This window comes from Canis aureus, chromosome 25 (assembly GCF_053574225.1).
Source record: "Canis aureus isolate CA01 chromosome 25, VMU_Caureus_v.1.0, whole genome shotgun sequence".
NCBI classification, from domain to species: domain Eukaryota; kingdom Metazoa; phylum Chordata; class Mammalia; order Carnivora; family Canidae; genus Canis; species Canis aureus.
Genome location: NC_135635.1, coordinates 3,019,572 through 3,046,237, shown reverse-complemented (window position 1 = coordinate 3,046,237; position 26,666 = coordinate 3,019,572). Strand labels below are relative to the sequence as shown.

Sequence of the window (26,666 nt, the reverse complement as noted above, 5' to 3'; positions counted from 1 at the left end):
TTTCCCCTCCTCATACAAATAGCTTCCTTTATTAAGTCAGTTACATTTTTTTTCCTAAGTGCTTTTTTTTTCACCAGTACAGTTTTTGGTTTTGTAGGTACTACTCAATTGCACATGTAAAATTTGACTTCATTTTGGCCCTTGGGTACTTGAGAGGTTTGGTTTTATTTTGTTTTAATGTGTTTTTAAAATCTAATTTTGATGATTATGAAGGGTGAAGATGTAACTTGGGTCTCTTTTATCAACCAGTAGCATCTAATTGCTTTACTTTAACACTGCATGATATTTCTACTTAGGTTTGGGTTTTCGCTGTTGGTGCATTGTCAGTTCCCAGTTATTGTCTCCCGTCACCCCTACCAGGGGAACCGACCGTTACCTCTGTTTCGTGATGGTTTCATGCCCGATGCCTCCATTTTTTAACCTGATTCAGGATTTTCCTAAACATTTTGGCAGTTGTCTAGATCAGGAGTTACTGGACAACATTTTTCTTTTTTCTTTGCCTTTTTAAAGCAGCACGACCCTTTTAAGAATACAAATGTAGAAATGTATGTACAGCAGATAAAAGCCACTCCTGGGAGAGCCCCCTTCCCTCTCAAGTTATTAGGCTGAGATTTATTGCCTGAGATTTATTAAGCGCAGCGCTATTTGCCAGGCACTTTGCTAGACACCAGTGAGAAAATGGTGAAGCAAAGCAGGGCAGTGGCTCCCCCCTTGTGGAGCTCTGAGGTTCCTGGGACATCTTGGAGAGCACAGGGATTCAGGATGAATACAGTCTGAAGAACACGAGACCTCCAGGTTGTTTTTTCCCTTGTTATTTATTTATTAATTTAAGTAACCTCGGCACCTACGGTGGGGCTCAGACTCATGACCCCAAGATCAAGAGTTGTGTGCTCTACCCTGGGCCAGGTGCCCCAAGTTGGTTTTTTTTTTCCTCTATGCACGTGTTAGGTGTTTAATGTTTTAGTTTTATAATTGAGATTATACATACTGCTTTTCAAAGACTTGGTATTTTTTAAATTTATGGTAAAACACAACAGAAAATTTACAATTTTTAACCATTTTATTTATTTTCATTTTTAACTATTTTAAAGTGTATAATTCAGTGGTGTTAAGTACTTTCATAATGTTATCACCACTATCTAGTACTAGAACTTTTTCCTTACCCCAGAGGAAACCCAGTAACCCATTAAGCAGTTACTTCCCATCCTCCCTCCCACTCTGCCCCCAGCCCCTGACAACCATTAATGTGCTTCCTGGATATTTAATGTAAATGGAATCATAGGGCAGCCCGGGTGGCTCAGTGGTTTAGTGCCGCCTTCAGCCCAGGGCGTGATCCTGGAGACCCGGGATCGAGGATCGAGTCCCACGTCAGGCTCCCTGCATGGAGCCTGCTTCTCCCTCTGCCTGTGTCTCTGCGCCTCTCTCTCTCTCTCTCTCTCTCATGAAAAAATAAATATAAATAAATGGAATCATAAGCTTTCACTTTACATAGTGTTTTTAAAGTTCATATTGTAGTGTATATCAAAAGTTTATTCATTTTTATGACTGAATAATACACCACTGTTTGAATAGACCACATTTTGGTTTGCCTTCATTATTTGATAGACATTTGGGTTGTTTCCACCTTTGACTATATGCGTAGTGCTATTATGAACATTCGTGTGCAAGTTTTTGTATGAACACTTATTTCCAGTCTTTTGGATATACACCTATGAGTAGAATTGCTGGGTTATATGGTAATTCAACATTTAATTTATGGAGGAACCATTGAACTGTTTTGCCCTGAGCCAAAGGCAGACCCTTAACCACTGAGCCACCCAGGCATCCCATCTTTTTCATTTTCTTATGGCCTTCCTAGTGGGTGTGAAGTGGTGTCTCGTGGTTTTGATTTACACCTACATTTAAAATTCATTTGCATCTGGGATGATATTGGACATCTTTTCATGTGCTTGTTGGCCATTTGTGTATCTTTTTCGGGGAAATGTCTATTCAAGTCCTTTGCCCATTTTTTAATTGTTTTATGTTGAGTTATGAGTTCTTTTATTATTGTTATTATTATTTTTTTTTATTCATGAGAGACAGAGAGAGAGAGGCAGAAACATAAGCAGAGGGAGAAACAGGCAGCATGCATGGAGCCTGATGTGGGACTCAATCCCAGGACTCTGGGATCATGCCCTGAGCCAAAGGCAGGCGCTCAGCCACAGCCACCCAGGCGTCCTGGGTTATGAGTTCTTTATGTATTCTGAATACTAGGCAGTTATTAGATACATGACTTACAAATATTTTCTCCTGTTCCATAGGTTGTTTTGTATTCTCTTGATATTGTCCATTGATGCACAGAAGGTTTTATTTTTTTAAGATTTTAATTGTTCATTTGACAGAAAATGAGAGCCCAAGCAGGGGAGCAGCAGGAGAAGAGGGAGAAGCAGGCTCCCCCCTGAGCAGGGAGCCTAATATGGGGCTCAATCCCAGGGCCTCAGGATCATGACCTGAGCCGAAGGCAGACAGACGCCTGACTGACTGAGCCACCCACGTACCCCACGGAAGGTTTTAATTTTGATGAAGGCCAGTTTATGTATTTTTCTTTTGTCACTTGTACTTTGGGTATGCTATCTAAGACAGCGTTGCTAAATCCAAAGTCCTGAAGCTTTACCTCTGTTTTTTTTTTTTAAGTTTTAGAAGTTTTAGAATACAAGTCATAGCTTTTATATATTTAGCTCATTGATCCGTTTTGAATTAATTTTTTGTATATGGGGATGCCTGGGTGGCTCAGCAGTTATACATTTGCCTTCGGCTCAGGGTGTGATCCTGGGTCCTGGGATCGAGTCCCACGTCGGGCTCCCTGCATGGAGCCTGCTTCTCCCTCTGCCTGTGTTTCTGCCTCTCTCTGTGTCTCTCAGGAATAGATAAATAAAATCTTTAAAAAAAAAATGTTGTATATGGTGTGAAGTAAGGGTCGACTTCATTCTTTTGCATGTGGATATCTAGTTGTCTAGCATCATTTGTTGAAGACTAGTCCTTCCCCCTGAATGGTCTAGACATTCTTGTCAAGAATAAGTCAGTTATGGTTGTATAGGTTGGTTTCTGGACTCTCAATTCTATCCCATTGCTTTATGTGGCTATACTTAATGCCACTACCACACTGTTTTGATTGCTATAGCTTTGTAGTACGTTCTGAAATCAGGAAGTGTGAGTCATCCAACTTTGTTCTTCTTTTTCCCCCAAGATCATTTTGTTTTTTGTTTTTTGTTTTTTTTTATTTTATTTTATTTTATTTATTTTTTTATTTATTTATGATAGTCACACACAGAGAGAGAGAGAGAGGCAGAGACACAGGCAGAGGGAGATGCAGGCTCCATGCACCAGGAGCCCGACATGGGATTCGATCCCGGGTCTCCAGGATCACGCCCTGGGCCAAAGGCAGGCGCCAAACCGCTGCGCCACCCAGGGATCCCCCCCAAGATCATTTTGGCTATTCAGACTCAGAGTTGCAGTCCTGTCCTATCCTCAGGAAGCTGTAGGGGGATTGGATAAGGTCCAAGGAAGACTAATTAAAATAATCATGCGTTGTAATAGGCTATTCTTATCAGTTTGGCCTGTCTGATGGATGCTGCCATCTGGAAGGAGGAGGGCGGAGAGTCAGTTTATGATCGAACCGTAATGTGAAGAGGAAGGGCTACACAAGCTGGTTTGGGCAGCTCATCTTGGATGCTGTAGAACTAGAAAGCTGCCCGGTGAGGTTTGGAAGAGGCGAGCTTAGTGTCTTAGCGTACCTGAGCAGGACAGTGCCCTGTGGTGCTACAAAACTGGTGAAGCTTATTATCCCAAGGAGTGATTAATATAAGCTAAAAATCATAAATATTGTAGCTTTACAATGTTTAAGGACGTTTGTGGATCTTTATCTGCTGGGACAACTGCGGATGTTTTGTGGCTTGCCTCTTACCTTCTGAGGTTGGTGCCGCCACCTGTGCTCTCCCCCCCCCGCCCCCTCCCCCCCCCCCCCCCCCCCCCGTGCCCTGGAGATGTGTTCTGGGGCAGAGTAGTGGACTGAGTGGCTGAGTCTGTGCCCGGAGGGCGGTTTTGGGAATTCCCATGAGCCACGGGCCCGCCGAGTCCTCCCGGTATATGCCAGTGGGTCAGAGAACCCAGCCCATTGCCCTGCCTGCAGTGGGGTTGTCTTCGCCGAGACTCGGCTGTTAATGCCTCCGTAACACGCAGCTAGATGGAGGCTGCGCAGGTTGGGACTTGTTGGTCTTCCTCAAAATACAGCCTCGCTCATGAATCAAATTTGCATCTACATCCTACCACAAACCACCTTCTAATCATATGTTGGAGCCACATTCAAATCCTGCTTAGGTGGTTTTGTCTTCAGTTTAGTTTTGACAGACTTGTTAAGAGCACAGTGCTGTGCTAGTGAGAGCTTTGTTCTAAGCACTTTCGTGGGGGCAGGGAGAGGGAGAGAGAGGATCCCGATCCCACCACCCCGAGATCAGGAGCTGAGCCGAAATCCAGAGTCGGCCGCCTCACCTACTGAGCGGCCCAGGTGCCCCCGCCTTCTGACCACTTTTTAATTCGGTTGTGTCTCCAGTGATTGTGTTACTCCTCTGTTACTGGTTTTCCAACTTATGTTATTTCTACTATGTAACTCCTTGGTTGTGGAATATGGAGAGTCTTAGGTATGTATTGTTTATATGCATGTGTGTAGACTGATTTAACCTGATGAGTCACTGTGAAGTAGATTATAAAGGGCTATTAGCATTCATTAGTCCAGATTTAGTTTTCAAAGAAATCGCGCATAGTTTTGTGATTTCGCATGCTAGTACGTTTATGGTTAAATTCAGTTATTTTTATGATTTTATTGTCACTTTATTTTGAAAAATGGATGTTAACAGAAAACTGGCCCTAGTGTCTATCTTTAAAGTTAAGGAAAAAGTATATCCAATATAAAGCAGAACTTCCCAGTGTTGGATCAGTGGTCCAGACAATGTGAATTTAAAAACAAACTGGATTCAAATTTCAACTGGAGGATTTTAGAGGTCACCTAGTTCATTGCCTTCTTTCTGATTAATCATGAGGAAAATGAGGCTCAGAGAGGTTAAATGACTCGCCCAATGCCACACGACTAGTTACTGGCAGAGCTGAGGCTAAAACAGTCTCTTGCTGTGCTTGCTGTGGTCTTACGGTAACTTGCCACTTCCTAATTAGTGGTTAAAGAGACATTTTCTGTGTGCGAGCCTGCGTGTGCATGCCTGTTTATGTTTGAGTGTTATATTCAGAGGAGAGATTAGAATTTATTGAGCACCTATTTGCTGAGCACTTTTAAAATGTGTTATTCCATATAATTCACACACAGCCCTGTAAAGTGATTATCCCCAGTCCCACTCGACAGATTAGGAAACCAGGGTGCAGGAAGGTTACGAGCGTGCTCGAGGTCACGTGGTTAACGTTAGCGCTGGTGTTGGGGCCTTGGGTCTTCGTGACCCGTCCCTGCCCTAGTGCCCTGCTGTGGCTCTAGCGGTAGTGACCGAAGCCTTTTCAGGGGTGCGAGCAGTCGTGATGGTTCTCTCAAAAATACATCTTTTTCAGACTTCTCCCTCACTCTGTAAACTCTGTCGATGTACCCAGATGTGCGCAGAGAGAACCTTCCTCAGGACACTCACCGCGCTTAGCGGATGTTTGGCTAATCTTCATACCATCTCCGTAAGATAAATGGCATTTTCTGGCTAGGCGGCCGAGGCCCGGGTAGATTCAGAGACTTGCCTAATCCCTTATCACAAACCCGCATGGCCCTGCTCCCAGTTCCGCTCTTCATCCCGTCTCACATAGATTTCGCCACTTTTGTTCTTTCCTGTCTTACACCAAGATTGTTTAAGTACTTCCCAAAAATAATGAGCCACGTGTGGGTGTGTTCGTTCTCCAGAATGAATCACTGTGAAAGAGGCCGTGAACCAGCGGAGGGAGAAGTATCTGGAGCTGGAGCCTCTTGGCCCTGCCGTCCGCTAATTGACAGACTCCGAAGCGAGCCCTTTCTCAGAGGCGGCTCGGGCCTGGCCCCGCGTCCCGGGCGCTCGGAATCGCCCTCGGCGCCCGGAATAGCCCCGACGCTGTTCTCTTTGCCGCGTGTCACGCACGGCACACGTGTTGAGAGGTGTGCACCCCACGGGGAACCCCTTTGTGCCCGCGGCCTCCCCGACCCACGGGGGAGGGGCGCCAGCGGGGGTAGAGGGCTGGGCCTGAGGATCCGAGGGGTGCAGGAGTAAACTCCAGTTAGCGGGAAAAATAAGAGGGGGAGCAAAAAGAGGTATTTGGGGGGGATGAGGCGGTTCCTTCGTCTTTCTTGTGTCTAAAAAGGGTTGGAATCCAAGTTTAGGAAGGATGTACTTTTAAAATTCCTTTTATGATTTGGACCCTAGTCCGAAGGGTACCTGCTTTAAACTTCCTGCCCTTAAAAATAGCACGTTACCCTCCGTCAGCAGGGCGTCAGCAGGCAGCCCGGGTGGAACTTCTCCCAGAAGAAAGGGCTCTGATCAGAGGCCTCCTGGGGAGGCTCCACAGCCGCAGCGCAGCGGCGTTTACCTGTCAGCGTGCGCGCTCCTTTGTCTCCTCGGGTGGGAGTGGCGAGGGATTGCATCATTTATGGAAAGCCTGAGGAAGGGGCCTTGGGCACGGAGAGGTTTAGAATCCGTCCTTGGAACTGAAAAGCCGAGAGATGCCTTCCAGTGTGTTGCAGGGAGAGACAAAGATAGCCTGTTCACAGCCTGAAGGGGTGAGTTTCAACAGGCGCGTTTTTCACGGGGCTGGTCATAAATGTCTCTTCTCCAGGGGCCTTGGTTTGAATGTAGTCCCACTTGGTACCCAGATAGTATTGGCTGAGTGTCCGGCCGGGACTTGGGTGGGCCCTGCAGCCTCCACTGCCTGCGGGCCGAAGGCATCATTCAGCTCCGGCTCCCAACCTCAGGGTCCTGGTGGCCGCAGCCACACTCCTGCCCGTTCCGAGAGGTCAGGGCTAGGTTAGGCCCATGGGAGACCGTGTTGGGGAGAACCAACTGCCGCTGTCTGTGCTATTCTTGTTAGACGGATAAATAAAGGATCTCAGATTCCAGGGCTGCTGAACTGGCTTTCAGAGGCGCCAAATTCATTTACAGTAATTTCCTGTCAACAGTGCACACTTATGTATAAAACACACCCAGCAGAACTCATTAGACCCAGGCATGATTGCACAAACTGCCTATTTCAGGGGGGAAAAGCATGTGTATGTGTGTTTGTATGTATAAAATATGTATGTATATAGTGTGTGTGTGTATATATATAATAAAGATATATAATATTTTTTAAATGATATCCAGGGACCTTCCAGAGTAGGTTAAATTTATTGAACACTTTATGCGTCAGCCCATTTAATCCTCACAATAACTTTACGAGTTAGGCGTTAATATTATCCTCTTTGGAGGTTATTCTTTTTCCCCGCCATGAGAGGTGCACCTACCATGGACTAAAGGGAGGAGGACGACATTGGACTAGTGGATGGGAAGCTTTTCAAAGGAAGTGATGCTTAGGCTGAATTTTAAAGGATTTGTGAGAAGTAGCCAGGAAGAAAAGCATTGCCGCAAAAGAATGTGTGAGAGCATGCATACTGCATTCAGAAAACTGTGGGCATGCCTAGTGCCAGAGAAAGAAGATGGGGTTGATGAGCCATCCTCAAGCAAGGGAGCCTGGGTGGTTTTGGATGGAGGATGGAGGGGTGGGGCGGGAGGTGGTATCTGTATCCTCTGAGGGGAAAGTGCCTTCCTCTCATCCTCAGGCATCTACATTTAAAGGAAAACTTCATTCCCAGCCACAAAATAATGTGTAGTAAGTCTAAGGCAAAGTTCAGAAGGTTTTTTTTCTGTTTCTCATAGGCCTAAGATAGGGTACTTAGAAGAAAAAGTTGGGGCTTGGAAGCCTGGTTTCTGAGCTGAATGAACAGGCGAAAAGTTGGTGCTCCCATTGACGGTGTCGTCTCTCTGGCCCTATCTCCATCAAAGCTCCTTATTTGGGAACATCAAGTGTGCTAGAGGATTATATTCTAAGTCTGGAAAAGGACCTAGGATAAGATCTCACCGTTAATGTCAGTGTACTCCCAAATTTCCTGCAGCTCTGCAGTGTGCGTGTACCAGCTGCCTCCAGGCCAACTACACGTGTGAAACAGATGGGGCCTGCATGGTTTCCATTTTCAACCTGGATGGGATGGAGCACCACGTGCGCACCTGCATCCCCAAAGTGGAGCTGGTCCCCGCTGGGAAGCCCTTCTACTGTCTGAGCTCTGAGGATCTCCGCAACACCCACTGCTGCTATACTGACTTCTGTAACAAGATCGACCTGAGGGTGCCCAGTGGTGAGTGGACACCCTTGTTGGACTATTGGCTCATCCTGGAGGTAGGGCACCCCTGCCATCTCATCCTACTCTACTCTTCCCCAATCCCTTTGTTTGGTGATAGGTAAAGGTACCTTTTGGATGTTCCCCAACATGACGAGGGGATGGGATTCCTCCCCAGTCAGATTTGTAGACAAGAGTTTGGGGAAGACAGATTGTCAAGAGGTGAAAGCCTCATTTTGGATGCTGGCTGAGCAGCCATGGGCAGCTGGTGAGGAGTGGGAGAGCCAGGCAGGGATCCCCATGGGAAGGTATGGAGATAGCCCCTGATCTGCGTGAAGGCAGCTGCTGGGTGAGTGTGATGGCAAGATGGGAAGAGGGGCCGGAGTTGGAAAAGAAGGACAGCAGTCGGGGCTGCGAAGTATTAGCTGGCAGCCCTTTGCAAGTGTCCCATTTAGAAGGCATGACTGGGGAGAGCAGAGGAGGAGGGACTTCCAGCTGCAGGGCTTAAAGCAGCTGTTTCGAGTGGAAGCGTAGAACCTGGCATCTGTCTGGGGCACTGAGGTGGGACGGCCCCGGGAAATGCCGAGGATGACAGGGAGTTGTGAGCTGGACTGTCATCGTAACGGGCTCCTCCGTTAGAGAGGTTCACATATGAGGGCGCCAGGCACACCCAGAGCCCGGTAAGACCAGCGAGGTCAAGAGCACCTTGAGCGCAGGCAGGAGGGAAAGGGCACATTCCCGCGGACGGGGGTGTCGGGGACAGAGAGGGCCAGAGCTTTCCCGCGTTTTTACCGTGTTCTTTCCCTCTCCTCTCTCACTTGACCCAGGTCACCTCAAGGAGTCTGAGCACCCTTCCATGTGGGGCCCCGTGGAGCTGGTAGGCATTATTGCTGGCCCAGTGTTCCTCCTGTTTCTCATCATCATCATTGTTTTCCTTGTCATTAACTATCATCAGCGTGTCTATCACAACCGCCAGAGACTGGACATGGAAGATCCCTCGTGTGAGATGTGTCTCTCCAAAGACAAGACGCTCCAGGATCTTGTCTACGATCTCTCCACATCAGGGTCTGGCTCAGGTACTGAGTCCTTCAGCAATTGTGTCTGTCGTTGGTCTTCGTCACCATTTCCCAGCAGGGATAGACCATTCACGGAGAAGGCTGGGCCTTGCACTTGTTTCTGCCGGCACCAAGGCGTTTGGTTTCAGGACACCCCTTCTTTTGGAGTCTGATATGTAATAAGACAATGGGTCCACAGAAAATCTTTGATTCCCTGGGATTCCAAAGGTCAAGAGTAAAACTCTCCATTCCAGAAACCCCGCCTCTCTCCCAGTCTTGTAAGCGTACATCTATTAAAATTCACCTGGTTCCATCTGAGCAGTAGAGTGCTCAATTGAAGGGCCCCTTGGAGAAACAGGAGTGTGCCGGGTTTCTGTGAGGTGGTGACAGCTAATCATTGATCTCTGAGCAACCACAAGGGGAGTTTAAGGACATTGAGTAAAGCTGAGAGCTGGGGTTTGGTGAATCATTGACTTGTACCCGTTGCCCAAGGGTTTTTTTTGGTGGGGGTTACATAAAGGCAGCTTGGGCTTGCAGCTTGGTGTCAGTACCCTTTGTTTCCTGCACTGCCTATTGGTAACCGAGTCTTTCTTAGCTGAGGGAATTGAACTGAACCCTGGCCCTTGAAGTGAGCTCAGAATTCAGGATAAAGGGCCTGGGGTTGCTCAGGTCTCAGGGTATAGCTCAGCGAGCTATTAGATGTGAAACGACTGCAAAAGAGTCTTTTTTTTTTTAATGAAGATAGACCATTATTTTAGTGATGGTGGTATTCTTTTCTTGTGGAAAAAAATCATCTGCAAAGGTCTCTATTGCCATTCTAGTTAAAACATACGGAATCATATTGTGAGAATTTTGTGTGTGTTTATGGTATGTTTCCTTGCCATGTGACAAGACTATTGTTCTGTAGGGAAATTATGCCATCAGTCATGGCCAGACATTCCTCCTTGAACACAGGGAATACTTTTGAGCTGTGACATCTCCTGAATTTCAGTGGTTTTGCCTTTATTAAGCTCTGCAGTAGAGAGTGCCAAAATGATGGATATATTTAAAAGCTGCATATTTTTAGGAAGAGAGAAAATATATGTCTTGTTCTTTGCTGAAAGAGGTAGGGCAGTGGTTAGAACTGCCTGACTGACTCTCTGACTTGATTTGCTGTCACAGGAGGGTAGCTCAGGTTTTCTGGAGTCTTTTTTAAGATCAGAACTAGCTGAGGCCAGTGAAGGTCCATGGTGGTTACTTAGTCATCTGGAGTAAAATGATTAATAACTATTTCTCCTTGGATGTTTAGTCCCTTCTTAATCCCCAATGCAGGGCTTCCAAGCTGTTCGAGTTTCAATACTGTGGTTTTTAAAGTAGTAAGTCCATGCTGCTTATGTGACTTTCAATTCCCTTTAACAAATATGTGTCGAATGCCCTCTGGGTGGCACAAGGTAAAGAAAGATAAAAAAGGCTGACCCAGGACTGGGTAGAAGAGACCGGGATTGCTGGGAAAGGGTCTCCTGGGGGGAGGATGCGTTTAAAGGGGTCTTGAAGACTTGAGTTGGAGGTTTTAAGAGTGGTAAGAGGACAGGGAACATTTCAGGCCAAGGAAAACCCCTTGAGTGAAAGGACAAAAAAGGCACCAAAGTTCACCATGTGTTGAGGGAATGATAAAGAGACTGGCGTGCCCTGCCCACGCTGGGGGGTGAGGACGGGGGTGGGGACTGGCAGGACAGCCCGGGTGGGAAGGACCTTGGGTGCCGTGCTTTCTCCAGTACGGTGAGAGGCATCTACTGGAAGTTTTCATGTGGCAACATAAATGTTCTTATTTTCCCATGGAAGGAATTCTGGCAGTGGTGTGGGGTGAATTCACTCATTCACCAGCCTCCTGTTAGGGCAGGGTGAGGCAGGGCTGCGTGTGGGTGTGCAGGGCAGGAGCAGGGCGACCAGGGAGGCGGAAAGACCAGTTGGAAGTCTTTTAAAGAAGGGCCAGGACTCGGGCAGGCACAGAGGAGATGGATGGGAGGGTTGTGTAGTGTTGTAGTTGGAAGCGTGGACTTTGGGAGACAGTTCTAGACGTTAGTCCCATCTTTGACACTTGCTGCCTATATGAGTTCAAAGGAGTTACGTAACTTTCCCTTTCAAGCTTTAGTTTTCCCATCTGTAAAATGGGGATAATAACACTGTCTACCTACCGTACAGGTGGTTGTGAGGAAATGAGATAATCTGTGTAAAGCCTTTATCATAGTGCCTGGTGCACCGTAAGCATCCAGTAAGTGGCCTTCCCATCCGCAGGGCGTAGGGGTTAATAACATGTTTATTTGGTCTGGGAGAGGAAGTGAGAGCTCCGAGTCTGTCTTGATGGATAGATAGGGAGACTACTGACGGGGACAAATGAAGCAGTAAATGAGCCCTGTAAAGACAGTAGAGTCACCCTGAGGGTCAGCGTGGGCAGCCTTGTGTGCCGCATGTGGAGCTGGCCCGGGGAGCAGGGAGCAGGGGGAGCGGGGCGCGGTGGGAGCCTCGTAGCCCCAGCCGCCGCCTGGCTTTCGTGGGCCACGCAGCGGCGCCCTCTAGTGGCTGCGGAGCAGGGCAGCCCGGGCACCCCCAGCCCCAAGCCCGGCCTTCACCTTCTCTGCCCTCTTCCCTCTTCAGTCAGCATAAAGCAGATGTGCGTGGACCGGCCCGCGGGAGGCTGGCTGCATGGTTGGCAAATCTGGTCAGATGCTGTGTGCAAACCTGTCGCCCGTACTAACTGAAAGGAGAAATGGCTTAGATAAGGCACGGCTAATGGCATGCGTTTCCCTTCCTTGTGTTCACTCACTCCTAGTCGCGGCCTTGCTTGGCCCTCTGCTGGCTCCCCGGGCCGTGGTGCAGCGGCTGCAGCTCTCCCTGGTCGGTGGACCAGGGCAGAGCGGAGGCACTGTGTGGTCATGGCCTTTCCAGTGTGGCAGTGAGAGTGGGAGTTGCAAAGCTTAGCAAAATTTACAATGTCCGCTTTCTTTCTGTTTTTTGGTCCACAGGGTTGCCCCTGTTCGTCCAGCGCACCGTGGCCCGAACCATCGTTTTACAGGAGATTATTGGCAAGGGCCGATTTGGGGAAGTGTGGCGCGGCCGCTGGAGGGGTGGTGATGTGGCTGTGAAGATTTTCTCTTCTCGTGAAGAACGGTCTTGGTTCCGGGAAGCAGAGATATACCAGACGGTCATGCTGCGCCACGAAAACATCCTTGGATTTATTGCTGCTGACAATAAAGGTAACGAGCTGGGTTTGGAGCCAACAGCAGCCCCAGATGGAGGGGTGACTGGCGAAGTTGAGCACCTGTGGGCTGCCTTCATAGTTACCTGTAGAAGGAGAATCTGAATAAGCCGACGGTCCTTCAGCTTCTCTTCTGTGGAAAGCTTATATAGAAACCCAGGCTGTTAAGCAAACAGTCATTAAGCAGATAAACAAGATAAACCCCTCACCCTTCCGGCTCACTTCCTGTTCCTAACACCCCTTCCCCGCACTCCTAGCAGCATAGTCCTGGCAGGGGCTCCAGTTAATTGACCTTGAAAATCACTGGAATGAAGAATTGTGGCCTCAACTCCTGCCAGAGAAGAATAGCCCAGAAAAGTATGGGATGTGCGTTCTGTGACACAATCAGCATCATACACGCTTGTAGTGCAGCAGGCGCAGCAGGGATGACCTGGCTGCCGCCAGAATGTTACCTTGTGGTCTCTCAGGCTCGGCTTGTGGACTGCCTGGACCTGAGGTCTCTTGGTTCCTCCTTCCTCTCCCTTCTGATTTTTCTTTTCTTTTTTTTTTAATGGTTTTTTTTTCTTTATTTATTCATAAGAGACAGAGAGAGAGAGAGAGAGGCGGAGACACAGGCAGAGGGAGAAGCAGGCTCCATGCGGGGAGCCTGACATGGGACTCGATCCCAGCACCCCGGGATCACGTCCTGAGCCGAAGGCAGGCGCGAAACGCTGAGCCACCTGGGCGTCCCTCTTCGATTTTTCTTTAGTTTTTGAGTCCCTCTTGTGTGGCCAGGCACGTCCTTGTTTTGAGGGGGCCTCGCTGACCAGCAAAGGAGAAGTAAACTAATGGTTGATACAGGACATAATCAAACAGCAAGCTGTTCTAGTGAGCACGAATTGGGAGAGAGATGGGGGTCAGGGAGGCCATACCTGAGCTTGATCGAGGACAAGGTCAAGAAGAAAAATCAGCGAGAAGGACACTGCAGACGCGTGTGTAGAGGTTTGGAACCTCGCAAGTAATATGGACGCTCTCTAGGTGGGGGGCAGTGGATGCCGGAGTGAAGGGCCTCCTTGAGAGGATTACATTTTATTCTGAGATAGTAATTGGAATTTCATTCATTAATTCATGAACATTCAGTGACCACTGTGATCATCACACGTAAGAATGACTCACAGTCCTAGCCCTCACGCTCCTAGCGGGGGGGGGGCGGCAGCAGACAGTGGCCAGGTAGTGCACCTGAAGTCAGAAAAGCCGTGAGATGTTTGCAGCTTACGTTTTAGAAGAGTCTCCCTGGCAGTTGAGACCCAGGCTGCTCCCGTGACACGGCAGTTTTTACAAGTTAGTGTCTACAAAGCCTACGGAAGATGCTAAGTATTTATTTTTCCTTCCTAAAACAACAACAGACTGCTGATTCTTCACATTGCTGTGGGGGTTGGTCATGGCCTCAACTGCCCCCAAGCTGAAGAGGCTCGGACTTCAACGCAAGGGGAAGGAGGGGAAGGGAGAAAGTGTTTACTCTGAGTAAGCTGTGCCTTTTCAAAACAGCAGCATCTTTTGATGACAGTTGAATTTCACCTACAGTTTAAAGGCTCAGAAGATGCCTTCCCTTTAACTTTAACTGCCTACCAGGGTCCTCGCAGCTTCAGGGCCGGTTGGAGTGCAAGCGTATGTTGGGTAGACCCCTGACTGGTCAACCGGAAGCCAGGCCTGGTGCTGTTCCAAGAGCCACTCCCTTTATTGATTCTGGCGGTTCATGTGCGCGGGGATCTGGCTGTAAAAACTCACGTTAGGGCCAAGGGAGGAGAAAATCGGACTCCTTCGTTTTTGCCTTTTTAGCATGATGTATATATAGTATAGTGTCCTGGAACTAGCACCAGCCTGGAATCTGGAGATCTCAATCCAATTTCCAATCTTCCTATTGACAGCCGCATAACCTAATTAGATTACCAGCTTTGGGTTTTTTTTCCTCCTTCCTACTACACACTGCCTCTCATCCCCCACCCCGTATAAAAGTGCACACTGTCCACCTTCCATTGCTCTTCTCAGGAGAAGATGACCTCTCTGGAATACTTGGAATTGTGCTCTTCATGCACTGAAAAGCATTTTTTTTAGTCTGGAATACAATAACGCACAAAGGAGCTCTTTACTCTTCTCCCAGGGAGAGAGCTCATGGCTCGGTAGGAGCAGTGGACTGAAAGGAAACATTACAGATGAGCCAGCTGCTGGGGCTAGGCTGTGCTCACAGGATCTTGGAGCACAGAGGAGGGTCTGCGAAGCTTTCCTCCTTGGCAGCGGTGGGTGCAGCCAGTCATGGTCTAAAGAGTAGGTCTTGGGATCCCTGGGTGGTGCAGTGGTTTGGCGCCTGCCTTTGGCCCAGGGTGCGATCCTGGAGACCCGGGATCGAATCCCACGTCGGGCTCCCGGTGCATGGAGCCTGCTTCTCCCTCTGCCTGTGTCTCTGCCTCTCTCTCTCTCTCACTGTGTGCCTATCATAAGTAAATTTTAAAAAGTTTAAAAAAAAAAAAAGAGTAGGTCTTGTTCTTGACCCTGAGAGCCACCTGCAAGAAAGAAGGGAGCGTGTCTAAGAAAGTATGTTGTTCTTCTGTCCTTCCTCAAGGACACACACTGGTGAATAAGTGTAGATGAAGCAGGGGCGCCCGGGCGGCTCAGCGGTTTGGTGCCTGCCTTTGGCCCAGAGCATGATCCTGGAGTCCCGAGATCGAGTCCCACATCAGGCTCCCTGCAGGGAGCCTGCTTCTCCCTCTGCCTGTGTCTCTGCCTCTCTCTGTGTCTCTCATGAATAAATAAATAAAATCTTAAAAAAAAAAAAGTGTAGATGAAATGAGTACAGAGGGGGAGCCTCAGGAGGTATGGAGGCAAGAAGCATGGATTCAGGAATATCTCGGTGGAGTTCGTGTCGTTCACATATTCTTTTTCTCCTGCCTTAACCTTTCTGCTGGTAGTTGTGCCTCTTCCAGAACTCCTCTGTGGTTCTCTGCAGATAATGGCACCTGGACACAGCTGTGGCTCGTCTCAGACTACCATGAGCATGGCTCCCTGTTTGATTATCTTAACCGATACACGGTGACGATCGAGGGGATGATTAAGCTGGCCTTGTCTGCGGCTAGCGGGCTAGCACACCTGCACATGGAGATCGTGGGTACCCAAGGTGAGTGAGTGGACCCCGCCGAGGGGCAGTAACATTGAGTAGACTTTAAAGGCCTGTACCATTCCTGATTTAGTTCCCAGGACTCTTTTCTTTTTAATGAGGTTGGAGGTGGGCCTAACCTCAGAGAGAGAGTTGAGTTTTTCTTGAGAATGAGAGGTGTCTGCAGTGGGGTTTCTTCAACCTCCGTCTCGGGCTCTAGAACATAAAGATTCCATTGTTTGTCATTTGGTGGCCAGGCATGATTGTTGGGTGGTGAGCTCAGCCTGCGTTCTGAGTTGTCACCCCAGAAGCCCACCATACACATGTGAAAGAATGGAGCCAAGAAGCAACAACCAGCTAGGGCAGAGGAGCAGCAGTGGGGTAATCCCGCACGTTCACTGTTGGGACAGTTGGCTTACGGACTGCATAGTGCGTTAGACACTGGGCTTTACTAACCTAGGAAGGTTCTGGAGGAAAAAGACCCCGAGCTTCCTTGTTTGTTGACTGTAACATCAGCTCTTTGGGGGATCGTGGTTCTCCTCAAGCTGGCAGGCTGTGCTGGCCGTGCTGGCTGTGCTGATTCCTGGTTGACCAGGGCAGCAGCTCCTGCCGCCCATGACAGAAAACCAGCCATTAGTGTTGGATCCTGTTCCTCGCTCGCCCCTGTGGTGACAGTAGTGGTCCTTATCTTTGCCTGTTTGATGGTGAGAAGCTTAGCCAGTGCAGCAGCTTTTCCTGGGATTCCTTGGCAGTTCTGACCCGGAGCGTATCAGTTCAGGAAGGCGAGGAGGAGGAGTAGAAGGAATGGTAAGAGCTAATACACCTTTCAAAGCACTTCACTTACTTGAATTAGTGCATTTAATCCTCACATTGCCCTGAGGTAAGGACTGGGGTAGCCTTATCTTACAGAAGAGAAGACAGAGGTACACATGGGTCAGGTTGATTTTTTTAGGGTTATCGGGTTAGTGGGAGGCAAAGCCAGAACTCGGACCCATACAGTCTGGTTCCAGAGTCTATGTTTTTAACATTTTCGCTATCTCTCTGTAAAGATCCCTATTTTTTTCTCTGCCAGGGAAGCCTGGAATTGCTCATCGAGACTTAAAATCCAAGAACATCCTGGTGAAGAAAAATGGCATGTGCGCCATAGCAGACCTGGGCCTGGCCGTCCGCCATGATGCGGTCACTGACACCATTGACATTGCCCCAAATCAGAGGGTGGGAACCAAACGGTAGGAAGGCCCTGGGCCTCTGCCCTTGCCTTACCTTTGTACTGAGTAGCTCATGGGCACCCTCTCCCATCTACACAGGAGACAGAAGCATAGAGAAGGAGGTGTGGCCCTTGCTCTGAGACAGCTGAAAGCTGAATTGAAACCCCACTCCCCACACTGGAATGCTGCACTGGGGGCATCTAACAGATACAGGTGCCATGAGCATGGCTCCATAGAACTATATACACCTAGCTAGCTGTTCATGGTATTGGGTAGGGAGAGGCAGCACAGAAAGAATGTGCAGGAAGACTTGGGAGATGGGCAGCAGGCTCAGCTGGGACAGAGGAAGTAGGTGCCACCAAAGGGGTGCTCGTGTGGAGACCCTGAGGAGGCAGGGAGTAGGTCCTGCTGGGGGTTAGAGAGCAGGTTTTCCGAGCTGGAGCAGAGGTGATCTAGGTCAGAGACTGTGGGGGCAGCTTGAGGATTATGGGCCTGCTCCCTGCCTCCTACAGAAGTGAGGTAAGACATAAGGACCGTGACTGTAGATTGACTTCCTGAGTTAGAAATGCAACTGTCGTCTAATGGGTCAGAAGAGGAAGTCTGTTTACCTGCCAGATCTCAGTGCATTTCACTCAAGTGTGCTGTTGCTTTCCCCCTTCCTCCTGACCTGAATGAGTGCAGCTACCGAGGCCCCAGAGTGTGTGTGAGGCCTGATGACCTTCTTGGGGCGAACGGGGCGGGGGGGGGGGTGCGGTGAGGAGAGTGGCATGAGTAGTCTTAATTAACTGAGGGACACTTTGATGATCACCTAGAATTAATTTTCATTTCTCTGTAATTAGGTAAGATAACAAAAGAGATTCAGAATGAAATTTAAGCTCAGCCCATCACCGTGGCTACATTTAATAAAGCCCAAGACCCCAGCAGCAACCAGATATTATGGATCGTTACTGCCCTGTGACCCACTGTACAAATACTTCTGCCAAGAAATCAAAGCATGCTTAAAATACATCTCAATGGTTAAAAAATAAGTGCAGCCGAGTAGCACCCAACCTCTGCTGAAGGATTTGGATTCGAATCCAAAGCATGGGAGTTTGCAGTACAGAGAATTGATCACTTCCTGCTCCCCAAGGGGCATTCTTGGGGTGATGCCTTCCCACATTGAGGGCCCCTGAATCACTACTTGGATTTAAACAAAGAAATCATCCTTCTCTCTGCATCATCTTGTTTCCTTTGCTGTTGCAGATACATGGCCCCCGAAGTGCTCGATGAAACCATTAACATGAAGCACTTTGACTCCTTCAAATGTGCTGATATCTATGCCCTCGGGCTCGTATACTGGGAGATTGCTCGGAGATGCAATTCTGGAGGTACCTTTCTTTTTTTGCCTTTTCTTGTTTCTACATCCCAGTACAGGTTGCTGGATCACCTGAGGGTGCTCGTGAGAGGGCTGGTGTTTCATTGCCTCCTTTCTTTTTACAACATGTTGGGTGTTTAGTGCCGCGGCCCATCACACATAGATGAGGGAACTTCAGATGTGGTTGTACAAAAGGTGTGTTGACTGTTGAATAGTGGTTTTTTTTTTTTTTTTTTTTTTTTTTGAGTGAGAGAATGCACACGTGTGCTAATGATTGGGGGAACAGAGGGAGAGAGAGAATCTCAAGCAGGCCCCACACCCAGTGCAGAGCATAAGTAGGGCTCAATCTCACAACCCTGAGATCATGGCCTGAGCCAAAATCAGGAGTCAGCTGCTTAACTGACTGAGCCACCCAGATGCCCTTCTTGAATAGTGTTTTAAATTGTGGTACCCATGGGACGCCTGGGTGGCTCAGCAGTTGAGCGTCTGCCTTCGGCCCAAGGCGTGATCCCGAGGTTCCGGGATCGAGTCCATCAGGCTCCCTGAAGGGAGCCTGCTTCTCCCTCCGCCTGTGTCTCTGCCCTCTCTCTGTGTCTCTCATGAATGAATAGATAAAGCCTTTTTTTTTTTTTTTTTTTTGATAAAGCCTTTTTTTAAAAAAAATTGTGCTACTCATTCTGGAGGCTTGTTTGGCTTATTTTTGTTTGTTTTTGTTGTTGCTTTTTTTTTTTTTTTACCCTTTTTATACCTTATCCTTATTATATCCCTTATATACCTTTACTTATATTCCTTACATATAAGGGATACTTATATACTTATATCCCTTACATACCTTTATATCCTTATTAATCCTTGGAGGTTGGGAAAGCCCTGGGCAGGAATGGTCAGGACTGATGCAGGGCGTCTCCTTTACATGACAGGCGGTGGGTATGTTTTGGTACCAGCTCTCAGGCCACAGTGCTGGGGTTTTGTTGATAAAATAATAGTGGTAGTTTCTGAATGTGGAACAGACAGCTTTTATTAACATAGAATTTTCTCAAAATGAGGTTTTTGTTCTGTGATTTTTTTCTTACATCTTTGGCATTTGCACCTGCCCACCCATGTCAGAATCCCATAAAAGGTAGTATCAGATGTAGCAGGAAACATTTTTTGTCACTAGCTTAGTGTATCAGTATTTTATTCAGTGACTTCCAAGTGTTCTGTTCACCTGAACAGGCTCAAGAACCACTAGAACCTTTCCTTCAGCCATTTATCTCTGATGTAAGAGATTCAGGTCAATGGAAATGAAATAAATTAAAATTAAATGAACTTAAAAGAACCAGTCAGTCTCCCAGCAGAGCTCTCTTCTGTTTTACTGTCCTTTTCCATCTCTGATAGGTTTGGGAAGATTCACAATATGGAGCCAGGCACCCAAGTATTATTCATGGAATTGGACATCTAACATTTTTTTAAATTTATTTTTTAGGTAAACTCTGCCCTCAACGTGAGGCTCAAACTACATGATCCTGAGATCAGGAGTCACATGCTCTGCTAGACTGAGCCAGCCAGGCTCCCCTAATATTTTGACCATTATATACAGATAGATTGAGAAAAACCTGGGCAGCCCAGGGGGCTCAGCGGTTTAGCACCGCCTTTAGCCCAGGGTGTGGTCCTGGAGACCCGGGATCGAGTCCCACATTGGGCTCCCTGCATGGGGCCTGCTTCTCCCTCTGCCTTTTGTCTGTGCCTCCCTCTCTCTGTGTCTCTCATGAATAAATAAATAAAATCTTAAAAAAAAAAAAAAAAAAACCTGGTTACACAGATCTTAAACTGTGAATAAGTTAATTTGTTCTTTCTCACACCATCCAGAAATTGGGGCTAAGTACTATATTCACTACTCACTATGTATGAACTTACCTAATCTGTACTATAAAACCTAAGAGGTGGGTACTGTTATTTTCATAATTTTGTACATGAGAATGTGTCACAGCAAAATTAGGTAATTTTTCCAAAGTCATGAAGCTAATAAAGTAGGATTGAAACATGGGCAGATTGAGGCACCTGGATGGCTTAGCAGTTGAGCATCTGCCTTCAGCTCACGGCGAGAACCCTGTCCCAGGGTCGAGTCCCGCGTTGGTCTCCCTGCATGGAGCCTGCTTCTCCCTCTGCCTGTGTCTCTGCCTCTCTCTCTGTGTGTCTCATGAATAAATAAATAAAATCTTTAAAAAAAAATAAATAACATCAGTCCTGATTGAGATTTCCCAAGTTGCCTCCAGATTTTTTAAAAACAGTTTATTTAAATTAGAGTTCAAATAACGTCCATCCATTGCAATTGATTGATACACGTCTTAAGTCTCTTATAATCTACAGATTCCTCCTCTACTTTTTTTTCTTCAGCAGTTTAGTCTATTGGCGAATCCAGGTCCTTTGCCCTGTAAAGTTTTCCTATCTAGATTTTGCCAATCACCTTTTTGTGGCATTCACGTTTTACCATTCCTGTGGATTTCCTGTGATAGTTACATCTAACAATTAGAATCTCATCTCCTCTCTCTCTCTCTCTCTCTCTCTCTCTCTCTCTCTCTCACACACACACACACACACACATATATACACACATTTATATACACACACAGATTTTTTTCCCCCCAAAGTTCTCTTACCAGGCACACAATGCTGGTTATCTCTTTGTTTGTGTCTCTGTGATGTTAACAGCCATCAGTGGTCTTGTCCAAGCCCAATTAATCCTCAAATATTAGCTAGAGTTCTTTATTTTTTTTAATTTAAACAAATTTTTTAAGTAAACTCTACTCCACAACATGGGGCTTGAACTCACATCTTGATGAGTTGCATGCTCTCCTGTCTGAGCCAGCCAGGTGCCCCTAGATTTCCTCTTTAAAGAGAAACTTCCCCTAATTGTCTGTTAGGTTACCAAGATGTGTAATTTGAATAGGGAAGGCAGGAAAAATACTACTTGATTCTTTCCATTTATTTACCATTTTCTTTCTTTTTTTAAATTGTTATTTATTTATTCATGAGAGAGAGGCAGAGACACAGGCAGAGGGAGAAGCAGGCTCCATGCCGGGAGCCTGACGTGGGACTTGATCCCAGGTCTCCAGGATCACACCCTGAGCTGAAGGCGGCACTAAACTGCTGAGCCCCCTGGGCTGCCCCCATTTTTCAAAACAATGAAAAATGAGCTTGTTCTCTCTTATCCTGTAAAAGTGACTGAAGTTTTTGGTATTTTTTTTTTAAAGTATCATGAACTGGTGGGTTTAAAATATTTTAAAATATTTGCTTCCATTGAAGTGATTAATTAGTCTTGTGCTTAAATGTTCTCATCTCTGGCCACTTGGGAGCTTTTCAAGTTGGTGCCTTTTGACATGACCTTAGTATTTTTTGATAGTTTGCTTGCTTTGAAAAAGGTGTTCCTGGCTAACCTTGTGCATCTCTTATCCCATTCCTGGAACCCGCCCGCCTCTCCAAGGAGCCCGAGCTCCTCTTAGAAGAGCGGGAATCGTATTTAGATCGCAGTGTAAGTGTTGTCATAGATTTTTGAGTACTGCCCTGCTTCTGTTGATAAGTCAGGTGGACCTTTTCTTTTCTCTCAGGAGTCCATGAAGAATATCAGCTGCCATATTACGACTTAGTGCCCTCTGACCCTTCCATTGAGGAAATGCGGAAGGTCGTGTGTGACCAGAAGCTACGTCCCAACATCCCCAACTGGTGGCAGAGCTATGAGGTAGGAAGCTTCCCTGCCTCCTGTGGCTTTTCCATCTGCCTGATTTTTCTACTTTAGAAAAAGGGTTTCCTAATTTAAAAAAAAAAGTAAAAAAGGGGTTTCCCAGCAAGGAGGCCAAGCCCAGAGGTAACCCCTGAGTGTGTCAGTTATATAGTACTACATGCTGTTGTATACTAAGCCCTGAGGGTCCATGGTGCCTTGTCCTGGGCCTGTAGGTCCTCTTACGAATGGACAGCCTAGTGGAAGAAAAATCTGTATGTTGGGGACCAAGCCAAGAGGTAGTCAACAAGAGGCAGAAAGACTGAGTGGGGCCTCTTAGACCCATCTACCTAGAGACATGGCTCTGCTACCACAGAGGGGAGCTGAGCTCTGTACAAGAGACCAGGAGAGGAATCCGTAAAAGAAGCTTAGCCTGGGTATAGAAGAATCACAGGAAGGACTTAGCCAGAAGACAGGTCTGTGAGGGAGGAGTGTGTGAAGGATTGAGGGTTTGGAGGGTTGGAATTTGGAGGAGCAGGCAGCTGAAGTGGGGCAGAGGCAGCATTTGGGGGGAAATGGAAGTTTATGGCATAGGTTTCTTATGAATATGGCATTCTGGGGTCCTCGAGTCTTCAAGGGGCACAGGGCTTGTGTAGCCAAGTACACGCGGGCCTCCTTTGCCCTCGAGGCTCTGCTTTTAGGGACTAGAACCACTAGAGGGCATTTCTGCATTTAAGAACGAAATCCCTTCGTTCACATTTGAGGTGCTGTCTTCCTGTTGCATAATAGCATTTTCCAAAATGTTTCTCAACACCCTCAGGTCAGGGTTTCTAAGGATGAGGGTGAGGCTGAAAGAGCTGGTCTTTAGCTGCCCCTGTCCCACACGCTCTTCAGTCAGTTTTTGACATTTTGAAACCCAGTGGCCTAGAGTAGCAGCTGGGGACTTCTGTGGCGCCCAGGAGCCAGCAGAGTACGTAGGCGACCGTCCGGATCCATCTGTTGGCCTGACCACCGTGCAGCGGCCGTGTACCTTCCCGCCCCTGACAGGATTGCTGTGCGGGGGCTCCTGTCCTGTTTTTTCTCCACCTTCAGTCTATCTGTGAGCTGTGGGGTCGCAGCCGTGCACGTACTCGTGCCAGGCTGGGTCCCTGTTGTGCCCGGTTCATACAGTCCAGAACCGTCGAGACGGATCCTCCAGGCCAACAGCACGGATTTTCAGAGCCCTGCTGTTTTGGGTGCCCCCATGCAGAGCACGCCAGCCCCGGGCCGGCTGGGTGCGCTCACAGGGCAGGCCTCCCCTGCCCAGGCCCGGGGGAGGGCCCCGGTGGGCGTGGAGGGAGGCGCCGCAGGGAGGGGACCGGGCCAGGCTCTGCTGAGCGCTGGAGACGCGGTGCTCAGGAAGGCCCCCGGGGCGGGGTCCCTGACGGCCTTGTGGTCCCCGCGCAGGCGCTGCGGGTGATGGGGAAGATGATGCGGGAGTGCTGGTACGCCAACGGCGCGGCCCGCCTGACCGCCCTGCGCATTAAGAAGACCCTGTCTCAGCTCAGCGTGCAGGAAGATGTGAAGATCTAAGCCTCGCCCTCCCTGCACGCGGCCCGGGCAGCGGGAACTACGCGCAGCTGCCGTGCGGAGCGTCCGATGGAGGCCTACCTCTCGTTTCTGCCCAGCCCTCTGTGGCCAGGAGCCCTGGCCCGAAAGAGGGACCGAGCCCGGGAGACTCCGTCACTCCCATGTTGGGTTTGAGACACAGACACCTTTTATATTTACCTCCTACGGCATGGAGACTCTGAGAGTGGACAGGGTGGAGAACTCGATGCCACACCTCAGACTGGCTGTGGTGGGAAGTCCCGGACCCGGCGCGCCTGGCGGGTGGTCAGGAGTGGCGGCAGGCAGCCTGGGGGCACCCAGGAGAAGCCAGCGTCGCCGGTGCCGGTGCCGTCGCCCGGGCCCAGTGCGGAGCAGCACTGAGGGTTTTCCTCCAGGGACCAACCCAAGCACTCCGAGGTGGAGGTGGCCGGAGGCGCCGCCGGGCGGCCCCTCTCCCAGGCAGCTCTGGGCCCCGCGCCCCTCCTGCCGCCGCGGACACCTGGAGGGACCGCCAGCCGAGACGGGATCTGCCGCCTGTCTGTCCAGCCGTGTGTGCATGTGCCGAGGTGCGTCCCCTGTTGTGCCTGGTCCGTGCCACGCCCTTACACATGTGTGTGTGTACGTGTGTGTCTGTAGGTGCGCACTTACCTGCTTGAGCTTTCTGTGCATGTGCAGGTCGGGGGTGTGGTCGTCATGCCGTCTGCGTGCTGGTGCCTCTGTGCAGTAGTGAGCAGCGTCCAGTTTTCCCTGGTGCCCTTCCCAGAGGTCTCCCTCCCGGCCCACCCCCACCCCCACCCCCACCCCCACCCCCACCCCCGCGGTGGGACTCCTTTCCCAGCAGGCTGCTCCACCCACCCGTGTCAGCGCCTCTATTTCAGACCGTGGAACCAAAGCTGGCCCCGCTGTCCATGTCAGGCGAGGCTTTTGGGTCCAAGTGTGAGGCGGGGGTGGGCAGGGAAAGAATCTGAGTGGAAGTCTCGGGTGTTGTGATCAGCGGCAACCGTGGGAAATGAGCCAGCCCAAGGGCATCGTCCTCAATGGCATCAAGGGAGGGCGGAGGGCTTTGAAGCCCAGATCCTGGGACTCCGATTGGAATGTCACATCTGTCTTTCATATCCCAGATTCTGGAAACAGCAGTGTATATTTTTGGTGGTGATGGGTTTAGGGTGGGGAAGGGAAGGGGGGGCGAGGAGTGGGGAGGGAGTCGGGGTGGGAGGGAGGCATCTGCATGGGTCTTCTACTGGATTATCCGATCACGGTGGAGGGAAGATGTGAGACTTGCACCCACTTCAGGGGCCCTAGGAAAGGGAACAGCCCGAGCCAAACCTGTTATTTTAACCTGAGTATAGTATTTAATGATGCCTAGAAGCACGGTTGTGGGTGGTGGTTTGGTCAGCATATCTTAGGTATATAATAACCTTGAAGCCATAACTTTTAAACTGGAGTGGTTTGGTTTTCTTTCTTCTTTCCTTCTTTCCTTCCTTCGTTCCTTCGTTCCTTTGTTCCTTCCTTCTCTCTTTTTTAATTTTATTGGAAGGGTCTGAATTTAACTTTTTTTAATATTGTTAAGTTTTTATAAAAGGAAAACCATCTCTATGTGATGATTACCTCTCAATCTCTTTGTTTTTAAAGAAATTCCTACAAAACAACCACAAAAAAGTGCTCCAATCAAACGCACATAGCTCAATCACACTGGAAATGTTTGTCCTTGCACCTGAGCCTGTTCCCACTGAGCAGTGAGAGTTCCTCCCTCTTTGCCCCGGAGGTTAGTCTCTCTTGCACTGTGCACCCCCTGCCCCCAGTTCTGTGAGTGGTTTTTGCATCAGGGCCCTATCCTTTTGTGCATCGTTCAGCTGGTTGCACCTTTTCCTCCAGGCTCTTATTCAACAGATGTTTGCCGAGTGCCTGTTGAGTGTCAGGCACTGTGCTGGGCACTTGGAATATATAGATGTGAGCAAGACAGGCGTCGGTCCTCCTCTGGGAGCACTGAAGAAGGGGCTGATTCAAGTCAGTGGGTGCCTGTTTCAAGACCAGAAGTTTGCATAGTTGGTTCTGAGAGCCTTTTGAGCCTGGAACGATTGCTCTTAGAGAAGACCACCGAGGAGCAGGTTGTCTCCCCACCCCAAAGAGCCCGGTGGTGGGCAGCGAGACCCTCCGGGCATTCGCTCCCAGCCTCCCTCCTGCCCCCGGGGGAGGCGGATGGTGTTTGCAGCCTGAGAGCTCGCCCGCCTCCAGCCCAGTGACTCTCTGCCAAAGCTTGTGGAGGAGGGGCGAGCCTCGCCCTGCTTACGGGGGTCTCCCCAATGCTCCTGGTCTTCCTATTTATTTTCCTGATGTGTTGCTTCTTTCCTTGCATTAAAGGAGATCTGCGCCTCACCCTTTGGGCCAATTTACTGGCTACTGACTAATTTCCCTTGAATACCAATTGTGTCATTAGGGGGACCTTCTTGCCCCACCCCTGCTGATCCCCCCACATTTGCCCTGCAGCAGAACCTGGCAGGGCAGAGGCGGTAATGGAACTTAGACTCCTGTGCCCAAAGTCACAACCAGCCTCTGGGATCTGCCAACACTCCTCGACCCAGGGACTCCCAAGCCACTAGCCTGTTTCCCAGGGGGCCCTTCTGGCCTCACACCCTGGGGAAGAGTGAGCAGTTTTTTGGGGAAGCTCCCACCCCCATCCCCGCCACTCTCAACACCAAGAGTTAGGAGTTAGAGAGGTGGGGGGACACTAAAGCCCGAAGCCGTGGTTTTTGGCCCCTGGGGCTAACCCTGATCCATAGGGCTACCTGCACCTCTGGATTCTGGATTCACAGACCAAGTCCAAGCCCGTTCTTACGTCGCCATCAAGGCCCCCGAACGGCATTCTCGGTACTTCTGTTTGTTTTTGTACATTTTATTAGAAAGGACTGTAAAATAGCCACTTAGACACTTTACCTCTTCAGTATGCAAATGTAAATAAGTTGTAATATAGGAGATCTTTTGTTTTAATATAAGAATGAGCCTGTCCAATTTCTGCTGTACATTATTAAAGTTTTATTCACAGA

At 48.8% G+C, this 26,666-nt stretch overlaps 1 protein-coding gene across 5 annotated transcripts in view; it reads left to right on the top strand.

Annotated features, from left to right (window-relative positions):
- ACVR1B (activin A receptor type 1B) overlaps positions 1-26,666 on the top strand; it is a 36,185-nt gene extending 9,519 nt beyond the window's left edge. The window contains exons 1-9 of one of the 5 annotated variants that reach the window (XM_077869980.1): positions 6,746-6,766; positions 8,135-8,374; positions 9,184-9,432; positions 12,414-12,644; positions 15,630-15,797; positions 16,849-17,005; positions 18,227-18,351; positions 21,926-22,056; positions 23,482-26,666. In XM_077869980.1, coding sequence (XP_077726106.1) covers positions 8,200-8,374; positions 9,184-9,432; positions 12,414-12,644; positions 15,630-15,797; positions 16,849-17,005; positions 18,227-18,351; positions 21,926-22,056; positions 23,482-23,607 — 1,362 coding nt within the window. In that variant the 5' untranslated portion in view covers positions 6,746-6,766; positions 8,135-8,199 and the 3' untranslated portion in view covers positions 23,608-26,666. Of the gene's footprint in view, positions 1-6,745; positions 6,767-8,134; positions 8,416-9,183; positions 9,433-12,413; positions 12,645-15,629; positions 15,798-16,848; positions 17,006-18,226; positions 18,352-21,925; positions 22,057-23,481 lie in introns of those variants that run through there. The other 4 variants (XM_077869978.1, XM_077869979.1, XM_077869982.1 and 1 more) reach the window with 4 other exon arrangements.